Below are 25,369 nucleotides of genomic sequence, written 5' to 3'. Positions count from 1 at the left end.
AATTACTCTTGGCAGTGCTTGGGGGACTGTATGGGATTCTGGGAATCAAACCTGGGTTGCCTGTGTGCAAGGCAAACTCCCTACCCGCTGTACTATCGCTCCAGCCCCGACACTGTGCATGTTGAGGTTGCCAGACTCGGTGCCTTCTGATTTGGTATTTGTGGTCATGAACTTGCAGTTCAGGGTCTGACTTTGGAGCGTGTCATGAGTGTTTTAGGTAGAAACAGCACCAGTCACTTTACCAGGCATTTAGTCCGAGGCACTATTTAAGGGTAGCCTTCAGATACGCCTTCCTTCAAACCTCCTCCCAAGCCAGTGTTAGGTGGTAGCACTGTAGCACTGTCGTCCCGTTGTTCATCGATTTGCTCAAGTGGGCACCAGTAACATCTCCATTGTGAGACTTGTTACTGTTTTTGGCATATCGAATACGCATGGGTAGCTTGTCAGGCTCTGCCATGCGGGCGGGATACTCTCGGTAGCTTGCTGGGCTCTCCGAGAGGGATAGAGGAATCGAACTTGGGTCGGCCACGTGCAAGGCAAACACTTTACCCGCTGTGCTATGGCTCCAGTCCAGGGTTAGGTGGTAGTGGACATAACTCTTTACCCGGTGTCATGCTTATGTTGTGTGTGTTTGAATCAGACCAGTCTGCCAAGTTGATCGCGCCACAGATAGGTAAATGACAGACTGAGACCTGTTTCTTTTCTAACCCTGGAGATTCATCCTCGTCATCTTTGAACTCTTCTCTCGTCACACTCCGGGTCTCTTATAATAGAAGGGGCAGAACGAGACTTACCCTGAAGGTCTTGGCTGGGAGTCATTTAGTTCCAAGAATCCATGTGTCGTATTTCATTGATCGCACTGCCGCCTGCACTCTGACTCTGGACATCATCGCTGCTTCTTCTGTATTAATGAATTGGCCGGAATTAAATAAGATTCAGAGATGCTCTCCAGAGCCGAAAGTTTAACGTGGTTATATTTTATGGTATGTAAGTTGTGGCTCAGCTGTCTCCCATTTTGCCTGTGTGTAAGTCTCTCCCCCGCCCCCCACACACACAGTCTTCAGGTTGTAGCAAAGAAATGGTTATGCTCGACGTACATTCATTTTCTTCTTATAGCTAATCTTCCTGGTTTCCCTTCAGTATTTTTAAACCAGTCTATGAAAATAATAAGCTTTCTAAAATTAGACATGACATGTATCAGCAAATGATAAAACCAGAAAGAGAAATGGAGGACAGGAAAAAAATCCCGAAGGAGCTGACATTTTTCTAAGAGGCAAGCCATCATTTTTATTAAGTAATTTATAGAGATTGTTTGAGAAATACTGTAATTGGGGAGGGAATTATAGAGTTAGGATTATGGAAAGAAAATGAGGGAAAAGGAGAGACATCAGGCGAAGGAGTTACAAAGGAAATTGGTGTGTCCCCTGAGGTTCAGAGAATCTCTCTCTCAGTCCAAATCATGGCTGCATTTTCAATCTTTCATGTTTTCATAGATGAGGAGGCATTCTTAAAGTGGTTCCATCTTTTTGTACTCATTTTTGTTCCCCATTCAAGGAACTTTAGATTTATTACGGTGTCTCTTCGTTCCCATTTCTCTCTATCCAGCTTAATCAGTTTTTGAAAACAGACTTTGAACATTAACGTAGAAGAGTATAGTAAATGGAAGCTACCCTCTGTCTAAGGATTAAGACGAGGAATTTGGCAGTTCCTAAGAATATTCTGAATCAAAAATCAGGTTATGAATCCTGGAGTTCCTTGTTTGATCCTGGGCCCAAATTAGACATTTAGGTTCTTAAAATTTCTTAAGAATTTAAACTTTTAGAGTTTAAATAGGAATATGGTTACGATAAGCCAAAGACTGCTAGGGATTAATGAAGGAGGACTCTTCTGACTAACTAAAACCTTTGTTTGGCAGGTAGTTTACTAAAATAAACTAAAGTTTGTTTGGAATCCGGAGCTATCATCAACCATATAAGCTTGTGTTGTTTTTAATAACTGCTTTGCTTAAAGGATCGAGAGCCAGATTTATAAACAGTTACGCTGTTGGACTTTTCTTACATGTGTGAAGGTCAGCACCGTAGCATCACAATTGCCAAAATGCCAGTTATGTTTCATTGCCACGATGAAAAATGCCTTGATGTTTGTATATATTAAGACACCCTGTTGGAGAAAGAAGGGTGGTGGTGCTTGATAACACTCGCCGAAGGACAGAGTACTGTTGTAGGAAGAAAACATCCTTTTGTTCAAACACATTTTATTTGTGATTTTTTTTTTCTTTTCCCCATGCTAGATCCATGAAGGCATGCGTTGTGTCTCCGAGCCACCTCCCTGGTTCTTGTACACATTTAAAAAACACCGTGTGTATGTGTAGGTCAGAGCTATGGGAGCACACTCACCGAGCTCGAAATAGTTCTGCAGATTTCCATGGCAAATCTGATTTATTTGGTGTGAACTTTTTTTTTTTTCCTTCTTCTTCCTCTGTTTCTCTTTCCTCATTTCACAAACTTTGCCAGTCCCTGAAGACCTGCTTGGAAATTCACTGAGCTAATAGGCGAAGTTGGCCTTTCTTGTCCTTCTCTTTAAGTAGCCCATCCTGAAACACTGACCTTTTAGTTTAATAACAGTTTTATTTGAGAAAATGTTCAGATCCTGAGAGCTGAAAAGAGTGTTTTTAGAAAGGCCATTTTAAATAGTGGTCTCCAAACGGTCTATCTTTTTCCCTCCCCCCTACCCCCCTCTGTTGCATTTTGGACCAGAACTACCTGAAAAAAATATATTGTGGCTTTCTGCATTCTATTGATTTAAAAACAAATAGCATGAAAGTCAGACTTGTTCAAAGCCTATTAGTACACTGGTTTATTTTGTTGCCTGGACTTGGCTTTGCTATTTCAGATTTTTAAACCCTTTATGCTAGGTCATGCTTTATCCTGTGTTATTTAAAATTCCCGATTGTAGCTCAGGTAATTATTTTCTCAGCTGTGACCTTGGACAGGAGATTCAGAAGTTAAAAAAAAAACAAAACACTTTTTTTTTTTTTGGGTTTCTATTCCAGAAATAGCTAGTGCACTAGAAATACAGCAGTGCTGTGAATCTTTTATTGACCTAAAGGGATGCCAACTCACTGATGCCAACAACCATCTTCTTGGTGATGCCTTTCGGCCCGTTGTATTGCCAGGGGCAGTCTCCTTGTCCACTTCCTCTTGTGTCCCACTAGTTGCTGTCCCTCCGGGTTCTTCATGCATTTTCTCATGCACCTCCTGGCAGATGGCAGAGCCGAGGATGCTGGACCTCCACTTAGGCCCGGAGTTTGTTCCCTTCCTTTTTTGTGGTTCCCTGCATCAGAGAGCGCACGCTTTTGATGGCAGGCATTCCCCTTGCTAGGAAGCACAAAATGTTCGAGGCATAATAAACATAAAGGCAGTGTGAGGAGATAAGACTTACTTAGATCCATCCCTTAGATCCTACAGCTGCCTTCTTGGACCCGGTGTCCTGAGGTCTCCTCAAAGCCTTGTAATTGCATGAGTGAAATTCCGCCGGAATTTGATTGAGCATTGGAATTTGGCCCGAGACAAATTTCGCTTACGGTAATTCGAAACAATCTACGGAAAGTGGTGGTAGGAGGAATGATTGTTGTTTTTTTTTTTTTCCTTCTGCATACTGCTTCACTGTGTATTGATCCTGGCCGGCACGTTAAATTTTAGCGGATAGTTTGATCGGTTAGTTCCAACAGAAACCATTTTGTTGTTGTTGTTTTACTGGGTCTCATTCCCCTGACCCTGAAAGAACCCCCAGTGTGGCACCGTTGGTTAGGATGAGTAAAGAGAGGCTTCTACAATCGCAGGGCTAGGATGAATGGAGACGTTACCGAGACTGCTCGAGAAATTCGATGATCAACGGGATGATGGTGATGATGATGATGATGATGGTGATGATGGTGATGATGATGATGATGATGATGGTGATGATGGTGGTGGTAGTGGTGGTGGTGGTGGTGGTTTTGCTACTAATGAAGCCCCTGGCTATGAACAACTTGAAAAACCATAGTTTCATATTGTTTTGCACATTTGTCAGAAGCAGATGAGAATGTGGAAATTGTTCCTTTGTGGAGTCCATATTTTAGAAGTTCATAGCCACGCAGTTGGCTGTGTATCCCAAACCATCCTGTTTGGGGATAGGGAAATTAAAACTCAGGAAGGTCGACCATCTAGCCAGCATCCACCAAGAAGACCAGGACTGCTCTGACTTTGCTCACCTCCAGCTGCTAAGTTTCTCTGCTGCTCCTTGCATTACTCTAACTTCAGATTTGCTTTAGTGCAACCAGAATTCTCCGTTTCCATCTCTTTCTTGATTTTGTGTGGCCTTCTCAAAGCTGAGACTTGAATCTTTCTCATTTCTCATTCCAAGCCACAGACTTGGAAATAGGCAAGGCAATATTTTCTTTACTTTGAATGTTCCTGGGGAACATTCAAGAACAACTTCTTGGGAAAAAACTCCTGCTCAGAGAAGTTAGAAACACTCTTTCCTCTGATCCCTTGTCCACTTGTTTTATATATGTGTATATATATGTATATTTATATATATATATATATATTTTGGCAAGAAACAAACAACTTTGTAGGGATACATGTAGTATAACATTCATGCAGCATCTCCAGTTCAGTGGTTTCAGGAGATGATGTACAAAGCCACTGGACCTATCGTGACCCATGTCTTGTGCCATTCAGTTTGCGTCTTCCAGACATTCAGTAAGCTCAGAGACATACACACCTTTTTCGTTTGGCTTCTTTCACTTCACCAGGTGTCTTAACAAGGTTCACCCATGTAGTAGCATCGTTCAGTCCTTCCTAACTTTCTCCTCCTGATCACTTTTTTGTGCGGAATATACGGACACATCACATTCTGTTGTCTGTTCATCCATTGACGAGCATTTCTGTTGCCTTCACTGTGGGGCTTTTATACATTGCGCTGCTATACATATTCATCCATGTGTTTTTTTTTTTTTTGTGTGTGTGTGTGTGTAGGCATGTGTTTCAAATTTTTCTTGCATCTACCTTGTACTTAAGAGTGAAATTGCCAGGTCATAGAGCAACTCTGTTGAGCATTCTGAGGCACTGCCAGACCCTTCACATCACAGAGGTCCCACGTCTTCACACCCCCTCAGCAGTCTTAAGCAGGCTCTTGGTGCTCTGCGCTTATAGCAAGACTTGCTCTTCTGATGATAGCGGGTTTGAGTTGGTGTGTCATGGCGGTTTTGATTTGCATTTCCCTAGTGACTCATGGTGTTGTGTTGAACCTTTTTTCATGTGTTTATGTTCTTGGCCCTTTGTGTCTTCCTTAGAGAAATGCCTGTTATTATCATTTGCACATGCTTGAAAGTAGATTGCGCCATTCTTTGTTGTCAAGTTTCATTATCTATCTGGGTCAAGTCCCTGGTCTTGGTAAGATGTGCCCACATTTTCTCCCAACCAATTGTCCTTACATTCTGGGTGATGCTCTCCGATGCAGCTGTTGTTTTCTGATAGTCTTTAAGACTTCATTATTCTTTATTATCATCCTGTACCAGCTATATTTTAGACTGGGTTTTGCATATCCTCCTGAAGTTCACTTTTTGCACATTCCCTCAGGCAAGGTTTTTATGCTAACAGGAGCATCCAAGTGTTCTCCCCGAGACCCCTCTTGCTTTTCATCTAATGGCCTCAACCATTTGAAATGTGTTAGGTCCTGTCTCGCCGAGTGATTCTTAGTGCTTTCTTGAGCACAGTTTGGGCAAAGGATATTCACTGAAACAAAAGATCAGCACTGCTTCCGAGGAAAGAGAACTTTAATTCTGGAGTTGAAAATGTAGGGCTGCCTGGAGGGAGAAGAGAACAGAAAGTTCACTTAGCCAAACGCAGACTCATTCTAAACAGGAAAAATTGACATTCCTATCTGATAGAAGAGACAGAGTACTTTTTGTTTGTTTTGTTTTTGGGGCCACACCCAGTGGTGCTCAGGACTAACTGTTTTTTTTTTCCTTTTTGGGTCATACCTGGCGATGCACAGGGGTTACTACTCCTGGCTTTGCACTTAGGAATTATTCTTCGCAGTACTCAGGGGACCATATGGGATGCTGGGAATTGAACCCGGGTTGGCCGCAGGCAAGGCAAACGCCCTACCCGCTGTGCTATTGCTCCAGCCCCGACAGGACTAACTGTTGGGTCTGTGCTCAGGGGTCACTCCTGGTGGGGCTCAAGGACCACTTGGGGTGCCGGGGATCAAACTTAGGTCGGCCACTCGCAAGGCAAGCGTCCTACGTGTAGTACTCTCTCTCTAGCCCAAGTGCTTGTCTTTTTCAGGGGCACTTGGCAATCCCCAAGATCCTCACTTAGCTAGGGGAAAGTGTGCATTTGGATTTGGAGATCATCACCTGAAAAGGAGGCAGGAAATGGTCCAGGTGTTAGGCAGAGCAGAGCAAGTGATGACAGTCATGAGAGTTGTCATAGTCGTTCTGAAAGACGTGGGCCAGTCTATTCCTGGTGAAGAGATCCAGGGAGGCCGCAGGATAGCGCTGGATGGGCCGAGCACCTGCTCCTCCCTGGCCCTCAGGGTAAATGAAGGAGGTTCCCTGATGCGTTTCAGCTCAGTGTGAGCAGTTTCCGGCCACTCTTTTGTCCACTTGGCTTGCTCAGCCTGGGAGTTACCCCCACCACCCCGAATCTCAAGGGTGCCCTGGAATTTCAGCAGCGATGCGACTTAGCTCTTTGTGGTCCAGAAAAAAAAAATGCCGTGAGAATGGGTTTTCCTGAGAAAAGAGGTTTTTGTTTAGTCTTCATGGGAGAAAGAACTCAAGGACCAGATCGTGTAGATACAAGCGAGGGTTTATGGACGAGACACACCCCAGGCACCCCGGGAGAGATTCCAGCCACACCCACTGAGTTTGGGGCAGGGGTTCCGAAGGCCTGAGCTCAGGGCTGTGCGTAGGGATTAGGGGCCAAAGAAGTATGACTGGGGCTGCCAAAGGTTGCACTTGCAGCCATGCAGCCATCATCCAGGAGTGTCTGCTGGGCTGTACGTCACAGCGACTATTAGTCTCTAATTATGCAGCGAGGGGCATGTAAGTTAATTTCTATTCTGGGTTTAATGAGGAGAAACATGAAACAGGGTCAGGGTTCTCCCCTCTGGGCATGCCCCAGTAAGTGGTCAGAATCGGTTTTCCACAGCCCCCTCCCTCAGGAAGGTGGAAGGCATCAGGCCACTGGGGTCAGAGTCTCCAGACCCCCTCATTGCACACACAGACCAATAGCCTCGTTGGATCCTTGTAGAAGTTGTGTATTCCGCTCTGCTCTCCTACAGCCTTAGGTAGGATCTTCTCAGCATGGGGCTGGAAGGTCGATTCACTTCCAGAAGATTCTTCCCCCACTTTTTTTCCTTTCTGCTTGTCTTAGGGCCATAACTGGGAGTGTTTAGGAGAGTGCTCCTGGCTCTGTGCTCAGGAGTAACCCCTGGTGATATTTGGAAGAACTGAGGGATGCCAGGGATTGGATCTGGGTTGGCTACATACTAGCGAGTACCTTAACCCTCTCTCTAATCAACTCCCCCTTTTTTTTTGGTAGTCACACCCCTGTAATGCCCAGGGGTTACTCCTGACACTGCACTCAGGAATGACTCCAGGCAGTAGTCGGGAGACCATATGAAATGTTGGGGATCAAACCTGGGTCTGCTGCGAACACCTTATCCGCTGTCCTATCTCTCCACCCCTCCTTTGCCCCTTCTTTATAGGTGACTTGAATAAAGGACTCTGCAGAACTCGCCTCTGCCCAACTTGGATTCCAGTGTTTCTAGTGACGAAAGAGGACATCATCTCTGTATTTCTCATGGGAGGGTCTTGGGGTGGTGTGCAAGATTTGTTTCCTTTGTTCTTACAGGTGTGGAACTCCTTAGAAACTACACAGCACCTCCTAGGAGAGACCAGATGTTTTAACTCCCGTCACCGGGGATGTAGGGAGCCCAGCAGGTGCACCGTGCCTTGTTTGTCTCCACTTGTCGGCACTGGCGTCTGCATGCCAGGCTTTCTCAAGACCAGGCTTCAAACGCTTTCGGAAACCATGAACATCCAAACGCACCTACACAATGATCTGTCAGTAACGAATGGCTCTAGAAAAGGTCTCGAGATGGGCCCGAGATCATTTTGTGGCCACGTCCCATCCCTCGGCCCTCGCTCCCCTGGTAATGTGGCTGTCAGGCGTTTAATGATAGGACATCACTGGAAGGAATTTGAACTTAATGGCTCAGTCCCCGATGGACAGTGGGCAGTTCCTTGAGTTTATGATAAATTTTGGCAGGTGTGGAAATTTCTGGGTCACCAGGGAACTCTTGATTGAATTACTCCTGAAGCACACTAATTGCTCTCTTCCACAGTGCTGGGAGCTTTAAGGCGACACGCTGACCAGCTGGCCGAACGGCGCCCATTACCGTCTGGTCTCAGCTCTGCTTTTCCCGAGTCTTTTTTTTTTTTGGCCTCGTTTTTCAAGAAGTCACTTATTTCCTCTGCTTTGTCGTTCTTGATTCTAGTTTCTGATGAAGAGTTGAAAAGAAGAGTAGCCGAGGAGCTGGCATTGGAGAAAGCCAAGAGAGAATCAGAAAACCAGAAACGGTGAGTTTCTAGGAGCCTGAGGTTGGGGGGCGGGGGAGGGTGTCATGATTTGGAGTACTAGTAGAGAGGCATGGTTGTAATCATGCTCACTGTTTGTGTCTGTGGAAACTCCAGGAATCCTGAATGTGGATTCGACCATGTTCAGTTTTAGTTTGTGCTTATTAATACCCTATGTTATTCTCTTTCCAGATTTGACTTTTTTTTTTTTGCTTGAAACTTTATTTAAACACTGTGATCACACAGTTGTTTGTAAATTTTTTAAATTTAAAAAAAATTTAAAGTTGTTTAAAGTATTCAGTGTTTCTGATGTCGGTAAGCCCCACGGGTGACTTATGTGAAGCGGGAGGAGAAAGACGGTCACTTTCTCCCCAACCACCTCTACCACCCGGGACCAGGGTTACTGGGTTCGTGTCTCGCTCACGGAAAAGAATTTCAGGAGTAGACAAGCAGTGAAGTAATAGATTTTATTTAGAGGTTTTTTAAGGGAAGGGGGAAGGGATAAGTGGGAGAGAGAGAAGTAAGAGTAAGTCGCTCAAGAGAGAATGCGGGCTTCTCCAAGGGTGGAGAGAGCCCCTACACACATCCTAGCACTGGACACGAAAGCATGAAAGTACACATCTCAAGAGGGGAGATGTGGGAGACACATGTGCTCGACCATGTGGGCACAAGCAGCACATGGGCTCAGGCAGCATATGCGCGCACTTCCTTTGTTCAAGGTGTCTTTTATAGCGTTTCTTCAACCTGCCCCCACGTGGGGCTTCTTTCCAGGTAAAAGTCAGTTGCTAAGGAGGTTACCAGGGAGGTTGGGAGTGGTGATGGCCTTCTTTGGGGAACTTCCTGGGGAGGGGTCCATTATCCTTAGGGTCTGCTGATGGTTTTACCTGGTCTTTTGTTTTCTGAATCCACAAGGTGGATCAGTCTTAAGATTCTCCTTCCCAGGGTCTTTGATAATCTAAGTTTCATTGCCAAGGGCCTTTCCCTATCTACCTGCCTACATCCTTTCAATTGTGACCTTCTCTCCACCAGTTGCCCCAGTTACTTCAGGACATTACTTAGGGACACCCTTGCCCGACCCCCTCTCCCAACCTACCCCCTTAGCAGGCACAGAAAAGTTTACCTTGTACTGCTTTTTACAACGGATACCTCATTATGGTGTCACTAAGGCTGTTGCTGAGGACTTAACCAGCTGGTAGGTCTCACCGAGCCTTCTTTGTGATTGTTTTTGCCCATTGAGCTCATTGGGCTTCTCTGCAGCTTTCCCATCTTACTGCCAGGACAGTGAAATTTCCAGGAACCGTGGAACGGGGCTGATTCAGCAGCATGGTATCACACTGGGACATAGATATGTTGGTGGAAGTTGGGTGTGGGCCTGTAGGCAGGGCAGAGTCTTGGCCTGCCCCCATGCTGAGAAGGCTCCAGAGACCTGGACCCGGAGATGGGGGGCCACCTGGGCTGACTCAAATGCAGCCTCTGTCCCCCAGATAGATTCTAAGTGATGAGTCTTTCTCTGAGCGGGTTCTTAGTTGCCTGAAAGCTGAGTCCTACTTTCTCCACCCAAGAGAAATAGTTCTCGAGGGTTCTCTATGCATTTCTCAGGCCAGCTTCTTTCCACACATGCATTATCATTGTAATAGAAAATTATGCCAGTCTCCTGGAGATATGAAGGTTATGTATCATTGGGTGTCCTTTGTTATTCGTAGTTTCTGCATTAACAAAGAGCACTTATTCCTGATAACTTCACTGAGCAAAACTGCAAAGATAGCCTAGAAGTAGGTAAGGTGGAAAAATCAAAACCTCCTATAATTCCATGTTATGTAGATTGGGCATCTTATTTCTCTTGATTTTATTCTCCGAGTGTGTCCCTCTGTATCATTGTTGTCATTGCTACGAATACGACTCACAGAGAAAAGAATGTTGTTCAAACTGGGTATTTTTGTAATGGTAGAAATCTGGAAGCAGTGCAAATGCCCGTCTGGGGCACTGGGTGGATGAATTACGGTGTGTGCCTCCAGCAGACTCCCATATAGCCCCGTAGATCCCCGTGTGCCGATTGAGAAAGAGGTTGAAAGCTATCAACTGCAAAAAAGGCAACATTCAAAACAGCACAGATAATATTTTTTGGGGGGGTAAAAGCACTGTTTTTAAAAGTTTAAAGTATATACTTATTCATAAAAATATGTGAGTACATTTTAATCCAAGATAGAGTCAAGTGCTTCCCATCTGTGCTACTTCTGAAATTTGCATACAGCAAGGAGCATTATTGTTGTATGATCTTCCCAAGTGTCTCTGCTATTAGCATTAAACCCGTCTATTACCAGTTGATGCTTAGTACATTTTTTTTGTTTTTTTTTCTTCTTCCTCTTGGACTGCTTAGCTGTTTCACATGAGAGAGGAAAATGACAGGAATCTCTGAATTGGCTTCTTGCTTTCACCAACCAAAGGAACTTCAACGTATAATTTCACCTCTTTGGGCCTTAAGTATTGCATCTCCCTAGTAAGGGGCTTGAAAAAATGGCCTCTCATATTTCTGCTTTCGATGAAGTGCTCAGTTAGCTCCAATTTGCTTGAAATGTAGGGGACAGGGCTGGAGTTTGCAGTGATGCCCACAGTCTTCCAGGAAATGGGGAAGGCTCTTTCACGACTCAGGCTCTGACAAATCAAGATGCAATTAGTCCCAGTAAAAGGGTCTGTGGATATTTCAGTGGTTTCCCATGTAGCACTTCTATGATAATTTAATTGGGTTAGGTTGATGGAATATATAATTAGATAGTGAAGTTTAAATATTCAAAAAAAAATTCCAGGCCATTTTCATTAAGAAGCCAAGAAGATCAATGGTAAACTTTCTTATCTTTGAAGTTTTATTATTTTTAATTGAATTTTAATAAAGCTTATTCTGGCGAGGCACTTGTATACACTGTTTCACAGAGGGTTTTTGGTTTTTTTTTTTTTAAACTTTCTCCCCATACGGCACAGGATTTTATACTTCCACTGTGGTGTCTTCCTCCCATCATCATTTCACTTCCCTTTTTTCTGCCTGGGTCCCGGGAAGGAAAGGGCAGATGAATACTGGGGTCTAGGGGTACCTCATTTCCTCTCTCTGGTGGACCCTGATAGGCAGCCCTCCCTATAACCTGGACAAATGTCTATTGACCTATTGATAAAGAATTTGTTTTCTGCCACCTGGAAGAAGGGCAGAAAGGGTGCTGTGGGTGGTGGTGTAGGGGGCAATCTTTTTATTAGTTTTTTTTTTTTTTTCTTTTTGGGTCACACCCTGCGATGCACAGGGGTTACTCCTGGCTCTGCACTCAGGAATTATTCCTGGCAGTACTCAGGGGACCATGTGGGATGCTGGGAATCGAACCCGAGTCGGCCGCGTGCAAGGCAAACGCCCTACCCGCTGTGCTGTTGCTCCAGCCCCTTTATTAGTTTTTTGTTTAGAAAAAAATGTCGTTTGAAGCCTTCTTCATGGAAACTTCTAGCTGTCAAATTGTGGGAAGAAGTGTTTTCTCATCACTGTGATAGTTCTGAAAAGAATCAATACCTACTTTTTCTCCTCCGCCTTACTTTTTTTTTTTTCCCTGAGAAGATGTTTGAGCCAAAGCATTAAGAAACATTTTGGTGTGGTCTTTTCAGAGCAACCTTTTTTGGAGTCACAAAGCTTTTAATTCAGTTTATTTTAGCCTTGGGTTGGGAGTCACACCCGCAGTGCTTGGGAGTCTGCTTGGTGCTGGGGGTAGAATCTGGGGCTCCTGCAGGAACCCAGCGTGTGCGCCCCAGGCCGCTGAGCCGTTTCCCAGGCCCCCGTCGAAAGCGTTTCTACAGGAAACGACATCTCTCCGTTTCTCCGTTGCCTTAACGGAATACAGGTGAAGCCCTGTGGGTGGTTGTAGGGGAAGGCGCCTGTGCTCAGGCTTGTAGCAGGGACATGGGACATTTCTCTGCTCTTGTCTTTGCATCCCAGATGCACCCAAAACTCTGGGTCAGCTCCTGAGCTTTACTTAGGGGCGGGTCTGTTGGCACTCGGGAATGTGAAGATCCGGAAATAATTCTGACGGTGATATTTTGTCTTTATAGATTATTTGTAATCGCTATTGGTCCTTTTTATGAGGACCATTTTCGAGACCTCCGAAAGTGGAGATAAAGTGCAACAGACTTTCTTTTCCCACACCAAAGGGTTTTCGATTCTTCTTTTCATCTGAGCTTTACTCAGTCTTCTCTTGTGGGGAACAGGAGAGAGAAGAAATATTTTGTCGGAGGCTGGTGAACTTTGTGGCAGGGGAATAGTTTGAAAGACCCACCAAACAAGCTTCAGAGGAACCTTGTTTCAAGCTAAAGATTAAAAAAAAAAAAAAATTTACTTTTAACAATAGAGCCAGTATGATTATTTTATATGTGTGGTGCTACCACCCCATGTCCCATTCCAGAGGGCCCGTGTCCCTTTGCGTCCATCCCAAGATCCCTCCTTCTGTTTGGTTTCTGTTGTTTAGAAACCTGAGACTTAGCCCTGGCTACCTTTGCGAAGCAAGAACATTCTAGAAGTGTATGGGCGAGCTCTGAGAAAGCAAAACGAAGATGAGAGGGAATCATTAGCTTGGAAAAACTAACATGCCTTTTAAAATTATGCTGCGGGGAAGAAACGGCATGGTCCCAGAGGATTCCCAGAGGCCAGATGGGCAGGAAAGCCTGAGTGAGGATGGTGGGAGAATGAGCTGATTCGGATTAAAGTTGCCGTCCACAGTGACCCACCTTAAAAAAAAAAATTAAAAAAGCATCGAACAGCTTCCATGTGTAACGCCATGGAAGGTCATCTTTAATTTTTTTTTTCCCCGAGTTGGAAGAGCTCATGAAGATTAACTTGGAATTTTAAAAGGCGTCTCTCCGTGTATTCATGAAAAGGGATATATCTGTAAGCAGGATGAATCGGTTGAGGCAGTAGCTGACAGATTTTTGTTCCCTGGGGCCAGGTGACAATATCTGGAGACAGTTTGGGCCATCACCCCCAGTCCGATGTTATTAGCATTTAGTGGCCAAGGCCAGGACTGATGCTAAGTGTCCAGTAATGAACGAATGCACAGGACACCAACCCCCACCCACCGAGGACCCCTTTGCGCTTCTGCAATTATAATGATCTGACTCCACGTGGTCCTTTGAGAGCCAGAAACCACCCTGGGTCCAGGTAGCCTTGAGGCTGTACCTCTGTGGCTCTTCTTCCCGTCGGCCGTTTGATCTGTCTTGCCGTCCTTATTTCTGTCCTTATTTCTCCCCACAATACCCCTCTCCACGCCACCCATTCCTCCGCAGCGCCTCGTTCCCTAAATGATCTCTCCGCTCTGTCGTCCCTGGGCTCTCGCCAGGCGGCTGACACCCGTTTTGCAAATTCTGATGCTGACGCACATGCTGTGACAACTGTGCAGGCCCCGTGCCTGGCAGGCAGCAATTGTGAGATGCGCCCAGGCATGCAAAAACATGCAAATGTCTGGCCCCAGACCCGCGCTTCTGCAATATGTCCCAGAGGCACCCTGGACCCGAGCCTCCCGCGGGCTGGAAAAGAGCGCTAAAGCGGCTTGCCTTACTTTCCTCCTGAGACGCCGCCACCCCCGTCAACCCCGGGTTTGGCCGGGATTGCCGCCCGCCTTGAGTGCCCCATGCAAAGATCCTTGAGATTGAAGGTACAGCATGAAACCGTTTGTGCTCCCCCCCCCCCGACAGCCAGTTTGGGGAATTGGAATCTCTACCCCCATTAGTGTCCTTCGAAGCTGCTTTAGGGGAGAAAGGCCTGCACGGGGCCCCCCCCCGGAGTCGGTGTCCCGGGTTGGGAGCCCTCTGACGGTGCAGGTTGGGGTCTCATCCCTGCAAGACATTTGCGCGGGGCATGGCAAGGCAGTGCACCCCAATCCGAGTCCCTGTGAGAAGACTTTCCAGCCATGGGCTCAGTTAATAAGACCGCTGACGGGCTGTTAGCATGCACCGAAATTCTTGGGTCTGCTTCTTGGTTCTTGGCTGGAGCGGTAGCACAGCGGGCAGGGCGTTTGCCTTGCACGCGGCCAACCCGGGTTCAGTTCCTCCATCACTCTTGGAGAGAGCCTGGCAAGCTATGGAGAGTATCCCGTCTGCACGGCAGAGCCTGACAAGCTACATAGCTATATTCGATATGCCAAAAACAGTAACAAGTCTCACAGTAGAGACGTTACTGGTGCCCGCTCGAGCAAATCGACAAACAACAGGATGACAGTGGCCGTGCTGCAGTGCTACTTCTTGGTTCTCCTTCGGAATCCCAGTTCGCTGCAGCAAAGCATCCAGTGGACGGGGTAGTTGTGGGTGTCCTGGGAGCCCAAAGTTAATTAAATGTCTCCATCCACCTTCCACTCTGGCTGTGTGCTTCCTTCCTGCTCTGGGTTCGCGCTGTCTCTATTGTGCTGTGATGACCGCAGACCCATGGGGCCGGCACGTAATATGTTGCAGTTCAACTCTGGACTGGAGACATGTGATTTCTTCCTTCTCCTGCACCCAGCCTCCAAAAGGCAGTTTCTGACAGCAAGAAAAATGTGACTCCTTCTAACCTCTGACCTCTGGCATTTGAATTTCACCTCGTTACCTACAAGGGCAAGGGAAAGTGTTTCTGTTTTAATAACCTTTCTGTAGGAAACCGGGAAGAAAGGAAATCACTGTTTGATGTTGTAACTAGCTGTAACACCAGCTAAGATTACTTGCCGGCCTGTTTTAGTGTTATTTGAGATTTCCACCCCCCCCTCAACTTTTAATTGCTCAGAAAAATTACATTAAATGTGTGAGACTTAAAGATAATTTTCTGTAATAAGTGGCTTAATAAATGAATCATAATTTCTATTTGCTCTGTGGGTATGTTAAGAGTATTAGCACAGTCCATTTATTTCTCTCATTTACAGCATCAAATAAGGACTGAAAGATGTGTGTTTTACTTTCTTATAGGAGATGCTTTCTTTTTAAGTGCACCATCGGTAACAAAATAAAAAATTTGGTGTTTTGGGGGGCAGGGGCCTCACTCAGCTGTGCTCAGGGATCATTCTTGGCAGTATGTGGTAACTGGTATCACACCCGCGTCAGCCATGTACAGGTACGAGAGCCTTACCTGCAGCACTTTATCTCCTTGGCCCTTATTTCACTTTTCTTATTAAATACTTGCTGCTGGGTCGGGGAGGGGGAGCTCACAGGCAGAGTGGGAAGAAGGAGGAGGACAGACTGCTCCAGACCCAGCCCTGGCCTTGCGGTTGTTATTCCAAGGAACATATACAGAGTAGAGATCATCTCGGCGGTGTGTTGCCCGTCACCTCCTAAATGCTGATGAACACTTGACCAGTGGAACAGGACTAGAAAACCTGGAGTCTTTACAGGAAGGGCCATTGCTGCCTATATTTATATGCTACGTTATAGCAAAGTTTAAGAACTTTAATTAAATGATGCCTCTAAATTCAGACTTTTGCTTGTTGTTTTACCCCCATACCCTCACCTCTGTTTGTCTTCGTTTGGGGGCCATACCAGGTGCACTTTGGCCTTACTGAGCTCTGTGCTTGGACCACTCCTCAAAAGGTTCGGGGGAGTCATTTGGGATGCTGGCCTCATGCAAGACAAGTACCCCATGTGCTGTACTATCTCTCTCTGAACCCCTATATTCAGATTTGAACCAGTGACTCATTCTTATTTTATAGATTTTTTTTTTTTTGCCCAGTATGTGGTGGTGGGGGGCAGGGGGTACTTCCCGTTTGGTGTTCAGCAGGCCCATCCCAGTGATTCTCAGCCAACTGGGTCAGAGACTCATTGCAAGGGCCCAAGGTGCTGTGCTGGGTCCTCCAGGGCTGCACCCAGTGATTGTTCAGGGGGGACCATGTGGTGTGGAGGATCTAACTGGGGTCAGCCACGTGGAAGGCAGGTCCTATCTCTCCAGCTCCTATTTTACAAGTCTTTGCTTTCAGTTAGTTTTTATTCTCAAATGAGTTCAGTGCTGTACACTTTCATTTTTTTCCCCACTCATAGATGCAATTTTTCCCACTCATAGACATGAAATTTTGTACTTTTCCATCTGCACATAATCCATCTGTAATTAAAAAAAAACAACTTTCAGGTAACAGATAATGTTAATAACTGCTGTTTATTGATGGCTTGTAACAGTGTCGTTTTCAAGTGACATTAAAAGATCACTTAGCAGTCAATATTTTCTCAAGGTACAGCTGTCACAGGCAGCTGTGTCTTGCTTCTGATTTACAAATATTTGCAAAGGCGACTGCAATGATCTGGGCTATCGCTCTTCAGAAATGCACATCTGAAGTCCAGGTACCACCTCTGCCCTCGCCCCTGTCAGGAGGGGGTGCAGATTTTTGGTGTCTTCCTCAAGTAGAGGCGTCCTGGACAGTTTGCTGGCATTCCCTGCAAGATATTCCCCTACACAGAAGAGAGTCACAGCATAAAAACACCCCAGCCTTTTGGGTTGATTCCTTTGTAAGTCCATGGCCACCCACTGAAGTATCCATAGCGTGTGCCCATTGTTTGGTGCTATTCCATTTTGCCTTCAAGTAGAGACAGAACCGGTCTTGACAGTGATGGGACCACACGCCCTCCCTCTTCCTGGGAGGGTGATTGGAGGTCCTGCATCCCTGCGAGGTCTCAGAATCTCGGACCATCGGCTGCCTTTTCCCGTTCAAGTGGCACTTCTCTCTCTAACAGCAACAGCTTCCCTCGGTAACCAACAATTAGAGAAGGCGGGATGATCCACTCTGGCCTTGATTCCCATTACTTCTTTGACCAAATCCAATTTTCTTTCCTAACGGCTGGAGAAGCCGACCCTCGCATTCGGCTTGAGGAGCTATTTTTACGTGGTAGGAGTTTTAAACCTGGGAAATCAGAACCACCCGAGCATGCCACAGGAATCCGTGCCTTTCCCTTTGGTTGTAATCGCAGTGGAGATGTTCCACCGCTTCTTGTTCAGATGTTTCTTTTGACAGTAATTACAGTGTTTTTTTGCTCCCCGCACCTCCAGTCATGTGTGCCTGGGGCTTTGCCTCAGAAAGTTTCTAGGAATTGGTTTTCCAGTGTTAACAGAGTTGTCGCTTCCCAGGGACAGTTCAGGGATGGGAACAAGGGGTTGCTGCGTACAAACTCTGCAGGTCACATATTCTTCCTTCCACGTGCATGCGTGCGTGCGTGCGTGCGCGCTCTTAGCGGTGGACTGCCCCCGTGACCCCTGTTTGTGGTGCAGAGAGCCTGTGTCCAGCCTTCCAGTCCGCAGCAGCGCACCTAGCCCCGCCCCCTGCACCAATCCCCGACGCAGCCGCCCCCTGGCCGGGCACTACCCTGCAAAACGTGCATCCCATGGCATTCAGGTCCAGGTGCGCTCACCTCCCACGAAAGGCCCTGCAGCCTTCCTCCGAGGTCCTTGCTTGGCCACGCCCCTCCCACACTGCCCTGCGTCGCCGCCCGGGCATCTTCCGTGGAGGGTGCTCGCTAGGGGGTGCCTGGCAGTGCCTGCAGCGCCAGTGCCTCTCCAGGGTGCCCACGCGCACCTGCCTCCAGTGTCCAGCAGGTGTCGCTGTGACGCTCGTCTGCTTGTGCTACCACCTGGGCTCCCTGGACCCCTCCACCTCCAGGATGCTGGCCTTGGGGACCGCTGGCAACCCCTCACGGCCGCCAGGATGCGCTGCGCCAGCGCTGGTCCCGGGGATTGGATTTGAGGTCTCAGGCTTTGATCACCCAGCTGCCTTGCTCCCGGCCCCTGCTTTAACCTTACAGCCTGGACTCAGAGCGGGTCAGCCCCTGCCCCTTCTGATTGCTTCCCAGACGGCGGGGAGTCATCCTCCTGTCACAGCCCCAATGCTGCCCACGGCCCCGCGGGCGAGGGACTCCTCGTGCAGTATCATTTTCTGCCCTACTTGTGTGCTTCGTGGGTGAGGAGTCCAGGTAGCATTTGCGGGCTGGGCTGAGTTCCCTGCCCTTGGAAGTTGCTTGGGGTGCCCCCCCCCCGCCCCCCATCTGTTTTCCTGCAGTCCAGAAGTCCAGCGCTCACAGAAGGACACCCCCACGGTCTGAGACTCACCCTGCCTGCCCTTCCAGGGACCATTGGCTGGTCCTGCCAGGTCTGCAGACAGTGCTGGGAAACACAGAGAAGAACTCAGAGCCTTCCACTGTAGAATGTTCTGGATGCAGAGATGGGCCCAGCCCACTTCCCCGGTTCCTCTCCTGACCTTAACAGCTTAGCCCTCGGAGGCTTGAGCTGAAGAGGAGCTGGGGGAGACTGGAACGATAGCTCAGGTGTTAAGTTTGCTCTCAGCACAGACCTGGGCACCTTTCTGGTGTTTAAGGGCTGCCCCCCTCCACCCTCCTTTCCGGGAGGGCAAACCTCATTACCATGGGACCTGCCGGGTGACTGTCCTGGAAAGGGGGCCTCCCTCCCACTGGCCCCTCTCTGTGGCAGAAGGCTCTTGTCTCTGAGTGTGGCTCACAGCTCACAGGGTACAGGCATGGGGGCTGTGCACTGGGGTCGCACAGAACTCCTGGGGGACACTGCAGGGCATGTGACCTGTGCACCCCTCTTCATTCATTGTCTTCCACAGTCTCAATAAGGAACTCCTTGGTCTGGGTGGGGATCAGGAGACCCCACCCCTCCATGGCAGTTCCTGGAGTTCACGTTTGATTGTAAATGTCTCTGTTTCTCAGTTAATTAGCTGCCAGGACACATTCTTTAGAACTAGAAATTCCTCCAGTGAAATATATGTGGCTCGCTCAAGGCAATTTGTCCCTGATCTACTCTTTATAATGACCTCCTGACATCCAAACTTTGTAGGTCCTTCAGGTTTAAAGCATTTCATTTGGAAAAGTTTAAGTGTTCTTCCATTAAAATGATTTTAGTTGGATATGTAGCATAAAAATTGAGGTTAACCATATAATGTTTCGACGAATGATTAAAATTCCAGTTCCATTGTGACTTCTCCAACAAATTATTCGTGAAAGATTTTTGTGAATGCTGGTTAGTTTAAAAACCTTTTAAAATTCCATAAATGATAATTTATCTTTCCCAATTAGTTGATGTCTGAGAACCAGACCCAATAAAAACAAATCCAGAACAAATCAAGTGGAAACACAAATTTAATATGCTAAGTATCCATTAATTTAAAAGCCATTTCCCAGAAGTTGGTCTTAGGCCATCCTCCCTCAAACTGCTGAAAAGTATAGTTTGTTTAAAAAAGAAAAAAAAAAAAGGTGCAGGGGCCGCATAGATAGTGCAGTGGTTAGGGAGCATGCCTTGCACTTTCGGGATCTGAGTTCAATCCTGGTACCACATGCCCCTCACCCCCCAGTACCTCCAGGGCCTGCTCTGGAGGCCTCTTCAAGCCCCTGGGTCTGAGCAGCACTGTATCAAGGGCCCAAGCACTGAATTGCTCTATTGACTGAGTATTGCAGGGAGTGGACTCCAGGTCCCCTGAGCACTGGTCAGGAGTTCTCTACCCACAACCCCCAAAAGATGTATCTCTTAAAACATTTCGATGCTGCTTGGGCTGAAGAGGTCGCCCAGCAGGTAGGGCGTTGGCTTTGCACGCTGCCGACCTGGGTTTCATTCCAGTCTCCCATATAGCCCTCTGAACCTTGCCAGGAGTCAGTCCTGAGTGCATGACCCCGGAGCGTCACTGGGTATGTCCCCAAAGCAAAAACAAAAGCAAGATCTTTAGGTGATGCAGAGATATAAATCATTTTGTGCCATGCCCTCCTTGAACAAGTCCTGTCTCCACCTCCCCACAAGAAAACCACCAACACGCTTATCCTCCCGAAGAAGTATTTTCTAAATAGGGTTACACAGAGTTCACTTTTATACACACACACACACACACACACACACACACACACACAAACACCCATCCCCTCCGAAATTCTCTCCTTCAGTTCCCTGGGTGGTTTCCTCTGTTGACGGGCTGTGATGTCCTGAGTGGGGTCACACTCTTTAGCTGTGGTGCTCCGTTACTTATTTGTGCTGTGCTGGAGATGATACACAGGGTGGTGGCAAATGTCAGAGCCTTTGGGACTGCCCCTAGGGTGGTGCCAAGGATTGAACACGTGACCTCGCCCGCGACCTCACTCTGGCAAGGCAGGCATGCTACCTCTGAGCTAGCCCCCAGAACCCCATAGTTTGGTTATTGAAAAAACAAACAAACATGATTGAAGTAAAAGTGTGACCCTGCTTGGCTACCTCCCCTCCCCCCACCATCACATAGTGCATCCTTCCCAGATGAGGACATGAGGGTGTTTTGTAGCCAGGAAGTGGAAGAGCTGGATGTCTGAACCCCCATAGGTCAGAATCTTAGTCACTCCCCTCCTCCACGGCTTCATTGCTCCACTCCCAGAGGCTAAGTTGTCTCTGGTCCACTAGTGATTTTGCCCGTTTTACCTATTAGCGTGCGTGCCGTTGATGAGTGCTTTGGTTTCGGCTTGCCGAAGGTTTGTACATCTTAGAGTTCAGCACAGTCAACTTCCCCCTTGATTGTGGCTTCTCATTAAGGAAGGAATTTAAGTTTTACGAGAAATTCACAAATGAAGGGGACTTCTTAGTATTTTTGTTTTTGTAATTCACATGAGTGTATTTTGAAATAATAATGTCAAAACACTGTCAGTGAGTGGGTGAAAATTAATATTTCTGTAGATTTTTGCTATAATATGTTGAAAATTGTGTATTTCTTTATGAAGCTATCTGTCAACTCACAATTCAGTTCTTTATCGAATTAAATAAAAGTCAGAGCACCATGCAAGTGAATTTCTGTAACATAGGATACTTATGCAGCTCCACGCAGTCTTAGGTAATACGTTCCTGAGACCATGGGTGGGTTTGGGTTTACAAACAGCGGCGGGTCACACACGGTCAGGGTCAGGATCAGTACTGATTTTAGTGCTCTTCCTACTGCCTTTGTGAAACCTTCTCTCCCCGCCCCCAGGGTGTCTGCTTTTAAAATACACAAATCTACTGCCTCATTTCCATCCCTGCTTTTGTCTGCACCCCTGGTCCTGTCTACCCTCCCATCCCCCCACCCCTCCACCTCTCTAATTTCACCTGTCCCCAGGTAACAACACCAGCATGGGCCATAGGGCCATGCTTGGAGATTCTTTGTTTTCTTTTGGCTTAGTATTTGGGCGACACCCAGCAGTGCCCTGGGTCTACTCCCGGTGGTGCTCAAGGGACCAATCAGTGTCGGAGATTGAAACCAGGCCTCTTGCATGCACTCAGCGTGTGGACATCTTTCTCCCGCCTAGGAGATTTTAAAGTGTGTTACACCTGGCTGGAGTGATAGCACAGCAGATAGGGCGTTTGCCTTGCATGCGGCTGACCTAGGTTCGATTCCTCCGTCTGTCTCGGAGAGCCCAGCAAGCTACCAAGAGTATCTCGCCTGCACGAGAGTATCTCGCCTGCACGGCAGAGCCTCACAGGCTCCCCGTGGTGTATTTGATATGCCAAAAACAGTAACAACAAGTCTCACAATGGAGACGTTACTGGTGCCTGCTTGGGCAAATCGATGAACAGTGGGACGACAGTGCTACAGTGGTACACCTGGTAGGAGCTGTGGGCATCTAGCAGATAAAGGCCAGAGGCACTGCCTCGTATCCTGCCAGGCAGAGACTCCTCCCGTCCCCGCCCCAGTTGAATTGTGACTCCAAATGGCAGTGTCTGCAGTGCTCTCCTCCCACCTGCAGTATTATTATAACAGAGTCTGGTTAGGAAGTGGCTCTTGCTTCCCAGATGCCGTTATTCACTGAGGGCATCCAAGAATGCATTTGGAGGGCTAGGGAGAGGGCTGGAGAGACTTTGCATCCTAGAGTTTCATCCCTAGCACTGCAGTTGACACTCCTGCCCCTCCCCACCATGTATGTTAAACGCCCCCTTTTTTCCCCCTTTAAGATGCACCAATTGGGGCTAGAGTGATAGCACCAGCAGGTAGGGCGTTTGCCTTGCATGTGGCCGACCCGGGTTCGATTCCCAGCATCCTATATGGTTCCCTGAGCACCACCAGGAGTAATTCCTGAGTGCATGAGCCAGGAGTAAACCCTGAGCATTGCTGGGTGTGAGCCAAAAAGCAATAAATAAATAAATAAATAACTTGTTTTTTTTTTTTTAATTGGTTTTAGAAAAAATAAAAAAGATGCATCAATGGCTTTTTATTAGCTTTCGCACAAAGGTCAAACCTTGCCTATGACCATCAGGTCCTCTGCCTCAGTCTTCCACGGATGTTTCTGTCCTCCTCCTCTCTCTTGACCCTCCCATCTGCCGCATCAGCAGCCACACGTGCTAGTGCCAACCTGTGCCCTTCACCTGGAACGCGTGTCTCCCCGCGTATGTGCTGCCTCCCTCTTCCTCTTGGAGCTTCCTCCCTTCTGACTGCCTTCGGTCGCAGTTCTTTCCTCTTCGTCTGCTCTCAGTGTCCTTCCTCAGCTTGTGGTTTTTCCCAGCACGCTGTCCTGTGAGGCCCACGCTCGTTCAAGTCGAGAAGTGCTCATTCCCGAGGGATGTTTTCCTCTTAGGCCAAGTAGACTTTAAGCATGGTCGGATTTGTCCACGGGGAAGGAGGCAGAGATTCCACACGGGACACCAGCAGTGGCCACTTCCTCAGGCCGAGCCCAGGCACCCTTCTGTGACCATCTCGGGCGTCAGCTCCACCCCGTGTCCTCCACCAGTCCTTTAGCAGGGGCTGCCTTTGTCTCCCTGGTGGCCTATGAGGTGACACCCCTCGGTCTCCTGGCACCCAGAGCTACAGGACCCCCGCCCCCTACCACCACCCAGTTGGAGGGCAGATGGGAGTGGTCTATCTGCTCTCTGTGCTCATCTTCGCCATCTTACTAGAGCTTTGGGGAGACCAAGGGTCTCGCCCCAGACCAGTTAGCAGAGGCAGGTTGGAATCTAGTTCTTTCAGGCTCTAGTTCTTTCAGGCTCTAGAACTCCTTGCAGAACCTCCCCGAGTCAAGCCAGGCCTGTTCCTCGGGAGCTGCTGTGGTGGTCTGTCAGCTCTCTGTGCCTGGCACCGGGCCTGGCTTTCTCGCTCCGAGGCTGCACTGTCTTTGCCTCCAGGGACCCAGGCAAACGGGACGGGCTTTCCCTGCCTGTCCCGGGCGGGTTTCTTTTGTTGTGTTGTTCAGTTTGCTGCGTTTTCACTCAGCATTGCCTGCTTGTAAGTGAAAATGGAGGAGATGGGAATATAGGTCTGAGCCTGGGGTCATTCTTGTTCATGAGAAAAGCCATCTTGTTCTTGACCCATAACCCTCGCACCTCCCAAAGAACCCAGGACACGCCGGGGATTTGTAAGTGGCTGTTGAATGGCGTTGGGACGGAAGTTGGGAAGAGCAGCTGTTGGGACGGAAGTTGGGAAGGCCATGGCTCGGTGGGTGCAATCCTCGATCTAGAAGCCTGTCAAAGATGCCCACCTTCCCCCTGCCCCCCCAAGCGCGCCCCTTCCTCCCCCACCCCTGCCCTGAGAACTTGGACTGCCTCAAAGTCCAAGAGGAGCCTGAAGTCATGTGGGTTTGCAACTAGAAAATTTGCTGATTGTCTCAGGGTGGGTGAGAGTTCTGTATTGCAGAGACTTTTGCAGAGATGCCTTCCCTACCCCTCTCCCGTGCCCGCCCGCCCGGCTTCCTGGTACCTGGGCCCTGGTTCAAGCCACGAGTGGTGACCCACAAACCAGCAGCAGTGACCTCAGCCCAGGGCGGCTGCTTAATCTGTATCTTTGCTTAATCTGCACCCGTGCTTAATCTTCCCCTCGTATCCAGGCCCTCCCTCTCCATGAGGTCCTGATTTTTGTGCTCCCTTTTCACGTTCTCCGGCGCTAGCAGCGTGTTGGCGCTGCCACCTTGCTTGGTGAACTCGGCCCTGGACAGCTCTTTGCAGACATGAAACAACAAATCCACCCGTCAGGGAACAAAATGAGAGAAAAATGAAGAACAATATGAGAAAGGAGCCCTCTGGGAAGCGGCAGAAAAAAATGTTATATTAAAATCGATGCCAGGGCCTGACCTTTTGTGGGACTGTATATTTTAAAGCCTTTTTATTGATTCTCTTTTAATAACATGTTTATTCTAGTTTACTGACATAAGCCTAGGGAGAACACAAAAAGAGGAGATCAAATTCTTTGTGATGGCGGTCATTTAAATTTGTCTTAGACCTTTTTTTTTTGGTGGGGGGGGACTGGCTGATGTTATCTTTATGCAGTTAGCATAGATCATTCTGATGCTGTATAAAACCCACGGATGGAATCAAAGTGGCAACGTGATTTAAAAAAAATAGAATTTTTTTTTTAATCAAAAATATGCTGAGTGGTTTTTGATTGTTTGTTTTGGGGCCACACTCAGTAGTGCTCAGGTACCATTCCTGGATCTGTGCTCGGGGATCACTCCTGGTGGGGTCCCTGGGCTCCAACCAGGGTCCATCTCCTGCCAGGAAAGGGCCTGTCCTTTATAGTATCTCTCTGGCCCATTATGCTTGGCTCACATGCATATGAATTTCTCTCCCCCACCCTAGAATTTCTTGGTTTACCTCATGTATTTAGAATATAGTTTCATTTTGATCAATTACTGTTAAGGGAGTTTTTATTTCATTCCATTGACTGAGTTGTAAACTGCCAGTTATCACACTTCCTGATGATTCACATCTTCGTTCTTCTTCAAGATTGCTTCACGTATAGCTACTTTATACTTCCATACAAATACTAGAACAAGTATATAATGTAGCACTGTCTTGTC

At 47.6% G+C, this 25,369-nt stretch overlaps 1 protein-coding gene across 2 annotated transcripts in view; it reads left to right on the top strand.

The window, feature by feature from the left end:
- The window catches only part of CHCHD3 (coiled-coil-helix-coiled-coil-helix domain containing 3), a 327,448-nt gene that overhangs the window by 64,685 nt on the left and 237,394 nt on the right, over window positions 1-25,369 (top strand). For both annotated transcript variants that reach the window (XM_055123581.1, XM_055123580.1), the window contains exon 3: window positions 8,551-8,632. In XM_055123581.1, the coding sequence (XP_054979556.1) occupies window positions 8,551-8,632 (82 nt within the window). The remainder of the gene's footprint in view (window positions 1-8,550; window positions 8,633-25,369) is intronic.

Source organism: Sorex araneus, chromosome 1, assembly GCF_027595985.1.
Source record: "Sorex araneus isolate mSorAra2 chromosome 1, mSorAra2.pri, whole genome shotgun sequence".
In the NCBI taxonomy this organism is placed as follows: Eukaryota; Metazoa; Chordata; class Mammalia; order Eulipotyphla; family Soricidae; genus Sorex; species Sorex araneus.
The sequence above is the reverse complement of the archived record's forward strand: the minus strand, read 5'-3'. Positions and strand labels throughout refer to the sequence as shown.